This window comes from Arachis hypogaea, chromosome 18 (genome assembly GCF_003086295.3).
Source record: "Arachis hypogaea cultivar Tifrunner chromosome 18, arahy.Tifrunner.gnm2.J5K5, whole genome shotgun sequence".
Taxonomy (NCBI): domain Eukaryota; kingdom Viridiplantae; phylum Streptophyta; class Magnoliopsida; order Fabales; family Fabaceae; genus Arachis; species Arachis hypogaea.
In genome coordinates this window covers 40351365-40361997 of record NC_092053.1, presented here as the reverse complement: position 1 = coordinate 40361997, position 10633 = coordinate 40351365, and the positions used below count along the sequence as shown (strand labels likewise).

Genomic DNA, 10633 nt, shown 5'->3' with positions numbered 1-10633 from the left:
TCTAACTTCCTTTCTAACTTCTTACCTTTTTAAAATTGATTTTCAAATTTTTTTTAATCAATCCTATCTTTTTGTTTCAATCATATCTTTTTCAAAACTACCTAACTAATTATCTCTCTCTAATTTTCGAAAATCCCTTCCCCCTTTTTCAAATTTCTTTTTTTTATTAACTAATTGTTTTAATTTTTAATTTAATTTGATTTCAATTTTAATTTCAAAATTTAACTTTAAATTTTATTTTTAATTTAATTAATTTTTGAAATTCCCTCTCTCTCATCTCCTTCTAATTATTTATTTATTTACTAACACTTCTCTTCATCTCAAAATTCGAACCCTCTCTTCCTCTTGGTGTTCGAATTTCTCTTCTTCTAGTCTTCTATTCTTATACTCACATAAAGGAATCTCTATAATGTGACATAGAGGATTCCATATTTTCCTTTGTGTTCTCTTCTTTTTCATATGAGCAGGAACAAGGATAAGAACATTCTTGTTGAAGCTGATCCTGAACCTAAAAGGACTCTGAAGAGGAAGCTAAGGGAAGCTAAAGCACAACTCTCTGGAGAAAATCTGACAGAAATTTTCGAAAAAGAAGGAGACATGGCCGAAAATAATAACAATGCAAGGAAGATTCTTGGTAACTTTACTGCACCAAATTCCAATTTACATGGAAGAAGCATCTCAATCCCTGCCATTGGAGCAAACAATTTTGAGCTTAAACCTCAATTAGTTTCTCTGATGCAACAGAACTGCAAGTTTCATGGACTTCCATCCGAAGATTCTTTTTAGTTCTTAACTGAATTCTTGCAGATCTGTGATACTGTTAAGACCAATGGGGTTGATCCCGAGGTCTACAGGCTTATGCTTTTCCCATTTGCTGTAAGAGACAGAGCTAGAGTATGGTTGGACTCTCAACCTAAAGATAGCCTGAACTCTTGGGATAAGCTGGTCACGGCTTTCTTAGCCAAGTTCTTTCCTCCTCAAAAGCTTAGCAAGCTTAGAGTGGATGTTTAAACCTTCAGACACAAAGAAGGTGAATCTCTCTATGAAGCTTGGGAGAGATACAAGGAACTGACCAAAAAGTGTCCTTCTGACATGTTTCAGAATGGACCATCCTGGATATATTCTATGATGGTTTGTCTGAGTTATCAAAGATGTCACTGGACCATTCTGCAGGTGGATCCATTTACCTAAAGAAAACGCCTACAGAAGCTCAAGAACTTATTGATATGGTTGCAAATAACTAGTTCATGTACACTTCTGAAAGGAATCCTGTGAATAATGGGACACCTATGAGGAAGGGAGTTCTTGAAATTGATACTCTGAATGCCATATTGGCTCAGAATAAAATATTGACTCAGCAAGTCAATATAATTTCTCAGAGTCTGAATGGATTGAAAGAATCATCCAACAGTACTAAAGAGGCCTCTTCTGAAGAAGAAGCTTATGATCCTGAGAACCCTGTAATAGCAGAGGTGAATTACATGGGTGAATCCTATGGAAACACCTATAATCCCTCATGGAGAAATCATCCAAATTTCTCATGAAAGGATCAACAAAAGCCTCAACAAGGCTTTAACAATGGTGGAAGAAACAGGTTTAGCAATAGCAAGCCTTTTCCATCATCCACTCAGCAAAAGACAGAGAGCTCTGAGCAGGATCCATCTAGCTTAGCAAACATAGTCTCTGATCTATCTAAGGCCACTCTAAGTTTCATGAAGGAAACGAGGTCCTCCATTAGAAATTTGGAGGCACAAGTGGGCCAGCTGAGTAAAAGGGTCACTGAAACCCCTCCTAGGACTCTCCTAAGTAATACAAAAGAGAATCCAAAAAGAGAGTACAAGGCCATTGATTTAACCATCATGGCTGAACCTACAAGGGAGGGAGAGGACGTGAATCCCAGTGAGGAAGACCTCCTGGGACGTCTAGTGATCAACAAGGAGTTTCCCTCTGAGGAACCAAAGGAATCTGAGGCTCATCTAGAGACCATAGAGATTCCATTGAACCTCCTTATTCCATTCATGAGCTCTGATGAGTATTCTTCTTCTAAAGAGAATGAATATGTCACTGAAGAGCAAGTTGCCAAGTACCTTGGTGCAATCATGAAGCTGAATGCCAAATTATTTGGTAATGAGACTTGGAAAGATGAACCTCCCTTGCTCATCAATGAACTAAGTGATCTGGATCAACTGAGATTGCCTCAGAAGAAACAGGATCCTGGAAAGTTCTTAATACCTTGTACCATAGGCACCATGACCTTTGAGAAGGCTCTATGTGACCTTGGATCAGGGATAAACCTCATGCCACTCTCTGTAATGAAGAAACTGGGAATCTTTGAGGTGTAAGCTGCCAGAATCTCATTAGAGATGGCAGACAACTCTAGAAAATAGGCTTATGGACAAGTAGAGGACGTGCTAGTAAAGGTTGAAGGCCTTTACATCCCTGCTGATTTCATAATCCTGGATACTGGGAAGGATGAGGATGAATCCATCATCCTTGGAAGACCTTTCCTAGCCACAGCAAGGGCTGTGATTGATGTGGACAGAGGAGAGTTAGTTCTTCAACTGAATGAGGACAACCTTGTGTTTCAAACTCAAGGATCTCCTTCTATAACCATGGAGAGGAAGCATGAAAATCTTCTCTCACTGCAGAGTCAACCAAGGCCCCCACAGTCAAACTCTAAGTTTGGTGTTGGGAGGCTTCAACCTTGCTCTGAACATCTGTGAGGCTCCATGAGAGCTTACTGTCAACCTATTGACATTAAAGAAGCGCTTGTTGGGAGCCAACCCAATGTTATCTAATTATATTTATTTATTTTCCATTGTTATTTTATGTTTTCTTTAGGTTGATGATCATGTGAAGTCACAAAAACTACTGAAAAATCAAAAACAGAGTGAAAATAGAATGAAAAACAGCACACCCTGGAGGAGAACAGTCTGGCATTTAAACGCCAGAAACAAGCATCTGTCTGGCGTTTAACGCCAGAAACAGGCACCAAGCTGGCGTTTAACGCTAGAAACAAGCATCTACCTAGCGTTAAACACCAGAACAGAGCATGGAAGTGGCGTTTAACGCCAGAAACAGGCAGAAGTCTGGCGTTAAACGCCAGGATTGCATGTATAGGGCGTTTTACACGTCTAAAGGGTACATGGATCAAAAAAATCCTTGACACCTCAGGATTTGTGGACCCACAGGATCCCCTCAGGATCTGTGGACCCCACAGGATCCCCACCTAACCCTATTCTCTCCTTTTCACACCTTTTCATAACTCTCTTCCCCAAATGCCCTTCACCAATCACTTCAATCACTCTTTCCCATCATCCCCTCACCACTCACATCCATCTTCTCTTCCCCATAAACCCCACCTACCTTCAAATTCAAAATATTTTTCCTCCCAAACCCAACCCTAAATGGCCGAACCCTAAACCCCTCATTCCTTTTTCTATTTCACACAACACAACCCTCTCTTCTTCTACTTGGCCGAAACCTACTCCCTCTCCTCCATTTCTCTTCTTCTTCTACTTCTTTCTTTCTTCTTTAACTCGGGGACGAGCAAACATTTTAAGTTTAGTGTGGTAAAAAAATTTCTTTTTGTTTTTCCATAACCATTTATGGCACCTAAGGCCAGAGAAACCTCTAGAAAGAGGAAAGGGAAGGCAATTGCTTCCACCTCTGAGTCATGGGAGATGGAGAGATTCATCTCAAAGGTCTATCAAGACCACTTCTATGAAGTTATGGCCAAGAAGAAAGTGATCCCTGAGGTTCCTTTCAAGCTCAAAAGGAATGAGTATCCGGAGATCCGACTTGAGATTCAAAGAAGAGGTTGGGAAGTTCTCACCAACCCCATTCAATAAGTCGGGATCCTAATGGTTCAAGAGTTCTATGCAAACGCATGGATCACAAGGAACCATGATCAAAGTGTGAACCCAAATCCAAAGCATTGGCTTACTATGGTTCGGGGAAAATACTTAGATTTCAGTCCGGAAAATGTAAGGCTGGCGTTCAACTTGCCAATGATGGAAGAAAATGCACGCCCCTACACAAGAAGGGTCAACTTTGATCAAAGGTTGGACCAAATCCTCATAGACATATGTGAGGAAGGAGCTCAATAGAAAATTGACTCAAGAGGCAAGCCGGTTCAACTAAGAAGGCATGACCTCAAACCAGTGGCTAGGGGATGGCTAGAGTTCATTCAACGCTCAATCATTCCTACTAGTAACCGGTCTAAGTTACTATAGACTGGGCCATCATGATCCATAGTATCATGATTGGAGAGGAGGTGGAAGTTCATGAGATTATACCTCAAGAACTTTACAAGGTGGCTGACAAGTCTTCCACTTGGGCAAGGTTAGCCTTTCCTCACCTCATATGCCACTTCTGCAATTCAGCTAGAATTGACATAGAGGGAGATATCCTCATTGAAGAGGATAAGCCCATCACTAAGAAAAGGATGGAGCAAACAAGAGATCATGGACCTCAACATGAGCATGAGGAGATTCCTCACCATGAAATCCCTGAGATGCTTCAAGGGATGCACTTTCCTCCACAAAACTATTGGGAACAAATCAACACTTCCCTAGGAGAATTAAGTTCCAACATGGGACAACTAAGGGTGGAACACCAAGAGCACTCCATCATCCTCCATGAAATTAGAGAAGATCAAAGAGCCTTGAGGGAGGAGCAAGAAAGATAAGGAAGAGACATAGAGGAGCTCAAGAGCACCATTGGTTCTTCAAGAAGAGGAAGACACCACCCTCACTAAGGTGGACTCATTCCTTAATCTCCTTGTTTATTTATTTTCCTATTTTTCAATTTTTAAGCTTTATGATTATTTATATTTGTGTCTTATTACATGATCATTAGTGTCTAAGTGTCTATGCCTTAAAGTTATGAATATGAATCCACCACCTCTCTTGAATGAAAAATGTTTTAATTACAAAAGAACAAGAAGTACATGGTTTTGAATTCATCCTTGAAACTAGTTTAATTATTTTGATGTGGTGGCAACACTTTTTATTTTCCGAATGAATGCTAGAACAGTGCATATGTCTTTTGAAGTTGTTGTTTATGAATATTAAATATGTTGGCTCTTGAAAGAATGATGAAAAGGAGACATGTTATTTGATAATCTGAAAAATCATAAAAATGATTCTTGAAGCAAGAAAAAGCAGTGAATACAAAAGCTTGCGAAAAAAATGACGAAAAAAGAGAAAGAAAACGAAAAAGCAAGCAGAAAAAGCCAAAAACTCTTTGAACCAAAAGGCAAGAGCAAAAAACCAATAGCCCTTAAAACCAGAAGGCAAGGGTAATAAAAAAGGATCCAAGGCTTTGAGCATCAGTGGATAGGAGGGCCTAAAGGAATAAAATCCTGGCTTAAGCGGCTAAACCAAGTTGTCCCTAACCATGTGCTTGTGGCGTGAAGGTGTCAAGTGAAAACTTGAGACTAAGCGGTTAAAGTCAAGGTCCAAATCAAAAAGAAGAGTGTGCTTAAGAACCCTGGACACCTCTAATTGGGGACTTTAGCAAAGCTGGGTCACAATCTGAAAAGGTTCACCCAATTATGTGTTTGTGGCATTTATGTATCTGGTGGTAATACTGGAAAACAAAGTGCTTAGGGCCACGGCCAAGACTCATAAAGTAGCTGTGTTCAAGAATCAACATACTTAACTAGGAGAATCAATAACACTATCTAAATTCTAAGTTCCTATAGATGCCAATCATTCTGAACCTCAATGGATAAAGTGAGATGCCAAAACTATTCAAGAGGCAAAAAGCTACAAGTCCCGCTCATCTAATTGGAGCTAAGTTTCATTGATATTTTGGAATTTATGTATATTCTCTTCTTTTTATCCTATTTGATTTTCAGTTGCTTAGGGACAAGCAACAATTTAAGTTTGGTGTTGTGATGAGCGGATAATTCATACGCTTTTTGGCATTGTTTTTACATAGTTTTCAGTATGATTTAGTTAGTTTTTAGTATATTTTTATTAGTTTTTAATTAATATTCACATTTCTGGACTTTACTATGAGTTTATGTGTTTTTCTGTGATTTCAGGTATTTTCTGGCTGAAATTGAAGAACTTGAGCAAAAATCAGATTTAGAGGTTAAAGAAGGACTGCAGATACTGTTGGATTCTGACCCCCTGCACTCAAAGTAGATTTTCTGGAGCTACAGAACTCCAAATGGTGCTCCCTCAATTGCGTTGGAAAGTTGACATCCAGGAATTTCCAGAAATATATAATAGTCCATACTTTGATTAAGGATAGACGACGTAAACGGGCGTTGAACGCCATTTCCATGCTGCATTCTGGAGTCAAACGCCAGAAACAGGTTGCAAAGTGGAGTTAAACGCCAGAAACAGGTTACAAACTGGCGTTCAACTCCAAGAAAGACCTCTACACGTGTAAAGCTCATTGCTCAGCCCAAGCACACACCAAGTGGGCTCCGGAAGTGGATTTCTGCATCATTTACTCATTTCTGTAAACCCTAGTAACTAGTTTAGTATAAATAGGACTTTTTACTATCTTTGTAAGGGGATCTTTGATTAGTTTTTATGCTATCTTAGACTTTCATGGGGGCTGGCCATTCGGCCATGCCTGGACCATTATCACTTATGTATTTTCAAACGGTAGAGTTTCTACACACCATAGATTAAGGTGTGGAGCTCTGCTGTTCCTCATGAATTAATACAAAGTACTACTATTTTTCTATTCAATTTAAGCTTATTCCTATTCTAAGATATCCATTCGCACCTAAGAACATGATGAATGTGATGATTATGTGACGCTCATCATCATTCTCACTTATGAATGCGTGCCTCACAAACACTTCCGTTCTACATGCAAACAAGCTAGAATGAATATCTCTTAGATATCTAATACAGAGGACCGAGTCCGAGATATTAGAATCTTCGTGGTATAAGTTAGAACCCATGGATGGCCATTCTTGAGATCCGAAAAGTCTAAACCTTGTCTGTGGTATTCCGAGTAGGATCTGGGAAGGGATGGCTGTGACGAGCTTCAAACTCGCGAGTGCTGGGCGTAGTGACAGATGCAAAAGGATAGTAAATCCTATTCCAGTATGATCGAGAACCGACAGATGATTAGCCATGCAGTGACAGCGCATTGGACTATTTTCACAGAGAGGATGGGATGTAGCCATTGACAACGGTGATGCCCTACATAAAGCTTGCCATGGAAAGGAGTAGGAATGATTGGATGAAGACAGCAGGAAAGCAGAGGTTCAGAGGAAGGAAAGCATCTCTATACGCTTATCTGAAATTCTCACTAATGAATTACATAAGTATCTCTATCTTAGTTTATGTTTTATTTATCTTTTAGTTATTAAAACTCTATAACCATTTGAATCCGCCTGACTGAGATTTACAAGGTGACCATAGCTTGCTTCAAGCCGACAATCTCCGTGGGATCGACCCTTACTCACGTAAAGTTTATTACTTGGATGACCCAGTGCACTTGCTGGTCAGTTGTGCGAAGTTGTGACAAAGAATTAAGATTATGAACGTGCATATAAAGTTTTCAGCGCCGTTACCAAGGAATGGAACCGTCACGATTTCTGCGCACCAACTTTGTATGTCCAGACATGCTTTGTTGAATCTTTCCATGTAGCTGTGGAGAGTTTCCCGATCTCCTTGCTTGATTCCTAATAGACTTGGGGCGTGCTTAGCTTTGTCTTTTTGGATGGAGAATCTGGCCAGAAAATTCTTGGCTAAGTCGTCGAAGCTTGAGATGGACCTAGGGGGTAGATTGTCAAACCATTTAATTGCTGTCTTTGTTAAAGTAGTCAGAAAGGCTTTGCAGTGAACTGCATCTGAGGCGTCGGTAAGGTACATTCTACTTCTGAAATTACTGAGAAGATGGTTGAGATCTGCTGTGCCATCGTATAAAGTCATGTCGGAAAGTTTGAAGTCCTTTGGGATTTTGGTCCTCATGATCTCTTTGGTGAATGGGTCTTGGTCCTTACAGGGGCTATCTTCATGACCGTATCGAGTGGTTTTGGCCTTGATATCTGCTTCGAGTTTTAGGAGCTTGTCCTCTAACTCGCGGCATCGCCTAACTTCCCTTCGTAGGTCTCTCTCAGCTTCTCGTTGATGCTCCACCTCTTTTTCGAGTTGGTTTAGGAGGTCTTGAAGTGCCTCCATGGCTTCCACGTTTGGCGAATTCTTGTCTTTGTTAGGTTGAGGAGTATCTTTTGGTGTAGTGTCCGCATTTTTGTGCGGCATTCTGTCTTCTAGATCAGAGTCGTGGTCGTTGTTAAGATTATCCGCCATGATGGTGGGATGACTTCCAGGTTCCCCGGCAACGGCACCAATGTTCCGATGGTTACCTGAAACTGTAGGTCGATCTCGGACGAGATCTTATGTACTAGTCGGAGCTGACACGTCCGGCTGGTGGGTGGCGGCTAGAGCGGTTTTGTCTGACTTGTTGGGCTGACTATGCTGCTGATCCTTTGTCACTGGAGGGTGGTGGTACCTGCAAGGGACGTCGATGCTTAAGTTAGCAAGGGTATTAAGCAGGTATTTTGTAGAATCAGAGTATGAGTTATACCTGGGTGCTCCAGTGTATTTATAGTAGTGTGGAGTGACCTTTCTGGAGATAAGATAGTTATCTTATCTTATCTTATCTTTGAGTGAGGTCATTCTTATCTTCAAGGGAACCGCCCTTATCTCTATAGGCTTGGACTGCCTTTGGATTTGGGTCGTGTTCCTCTGTTGGGCCCTTTTTGGGCTTTCCTGGTGATTTGGCCAACCTCTTTTGAGAAGAGGTCGGATAGTCCTGACCTAAAGAGGTCGGTCGACTTGTCGCTAAACAACCCGGGTCGGACAGCTCGACCCAGGGTATGAACACTTCTCCTCAAGGCAATTTTAATCAGAATAACTTCAACAACAATCGTCAGTTTCAGCCCTCTCAACAATGTCAAGCACTTCCACTTTTTTAGAAATCTTCTGACTTGGAATCTATAGTTGCAGAGCTCTCCATGAGTACCCACAATTTTATGCAGGAAACCCGAGCTTCATTCAGAAACTTGGAGATTCAAGTGGGTCAGTTGAGCAAGCAAGCACCTGAGAGGCCTTCTAATACTCTTTCCAGTGACACAATGCCTAACCCAAAGGAAGAGTACATGGCCATACATCTGAGAAGTAGTAAGGTAGCAGGTTCAGAAGCAAAAGTTAGTGAGGAGCTGGTTGAAAAAGAAGCTTAGGAGAAGACTGAGGACAGAGTAGAGCATGCCCCTCTAAGGCATCTGGATAACCCCTTTTCAGTTGATCTTGAGCAACATCCAGTGAAGTCTCCAGCACTTGAGTACAAGCCAAAGATGCTATATCTTCAGAGGTTTCAGAAGGCCACCAAAGAAAAATATTTTTCAAGATTTTTAGAGGTCTTCAAGAAGCTTCAAATCAACATTCCTTTTGCAAAAGCTTTTGAGCAAATGCCTTTTTATACTAAGTTCATGAAGGAGTTGTTGACTAACAAGAGGAACTGGAAAGAGAGTAAAATAGTGGTGCTAACAAATGAATGCAGTGCAATTATATAGCAGGATCTCCCTGAGAAGATGCAAGATCCGGGAAGCTTTCTAATTTCTTACACCATTGGAGACATTACTAGTCAGAGAGCATTATGTGATCTTGGAGCTAGCATCAATCTCATGCCACTTTTCTTGATGAGAAAGCTCAAAATTGATGAGGTAAAACCCACTCGTATTTCTCTTCAACTTGTTGATCGTGCAATTAAATTTTCTCTTAGAGTTGTTGAGAATTTACTGGTGAAAGTAGGACTTTTTTTTATTTTTCCTGCTAATTTTGTCATACTGGATATGGAAGAGGACAAGAATGCCTCCATTATTTTAGGAAGATCCTATTTAGCTACAGGGAGAGCCCTTATTGATGTGCACAAGGGTGAGTTGACTCTGAGAGTCAATGAAGAAGATATTGTCCTTAATGTGCTTGAGGCTCTACAACACCCTAGTGATTCTGAGGGGTGTATGAGAGTTTATCTTATTGAGCCACTGATTCAAGAGATTTTTGATGCCAAAGAGCTTGATGGTGTTTTGGAACCCCCTTCAGAGGATGGTTTGCTTGAGATTGATGATTCACCACCTCAAGAGAAGGTGTCACACATGCCTGATATAGAGGAAGGGCCTCCGAAGCTTGAGTTGAAACCCTTGCCTCCCTCTTTGAAGTATGCTTTTCTAGGCGAGCAAGATTCCTATCCAGTGATCATTAGCTCCTCTCTGAGACATGAGGAAGGGGAAGCTTGATACAAGTGCTCAAGATCCATAAAACAGCTCTTGGGCAGACCATTAGTGATTTGAAGGGGATTAGTCCGGCTAAGTGTATTCACAAGATCTTTCTTGAGGATGATGCTAAACCAGTTGTGCAACCACAAAGACGACTCAATCCAACCATGAAAGAGGTGGTCCAGAAAGACGTAATGAAGCTTTGGAAAGTTGGGAGAATTTACCCAATTTCTGACAGTCCACGGGGTGAATCCTGTGCAAGTGGTTCCCAAGAAAGGAGGGGTGACAGTGGTCAAGAATGAGAAGAATGAACTTATTCTCACAAGGACCGTCACGAGGTGGCATATGGGTATTGATTACAGAAGGCTCAATACTGCA

General features: G+C 40.9%; 1 protein-coding gene and 1 non-coding gene across 2 annotated transcripts; one reads left to right on the top strand and one right to left on the bottom strand.

Annotated features, from left to right (window-relative positions):
• Positions 1–990: 990 nt before the first annotated feature.
• LOC112773445 (small nucleolar RNA R71) lies at positions 991–1094 on the bottom strand. Its single transcript, XR_003187994.1, has one exon. It is a non-coding gene; the product is annotated as a small nucleolar RNA R71 (small nucleolar RNA).
• An 8477-nt stretch (positions 1095–9571) lies between these two features.
• On the top strand, positions 9572–10276 carry LOC112769961 (uncharacterized). Its single transcript, XM_025814401.1, has one exon. It carries the CDS (start codon positions 9572–9574, stop codon positions 10274–10276), a length of 705 nt encoding a protein of 234 aa, XP_025670186.1.
• Positions 10277–10633: the final 357 nt, after the last annotated feature.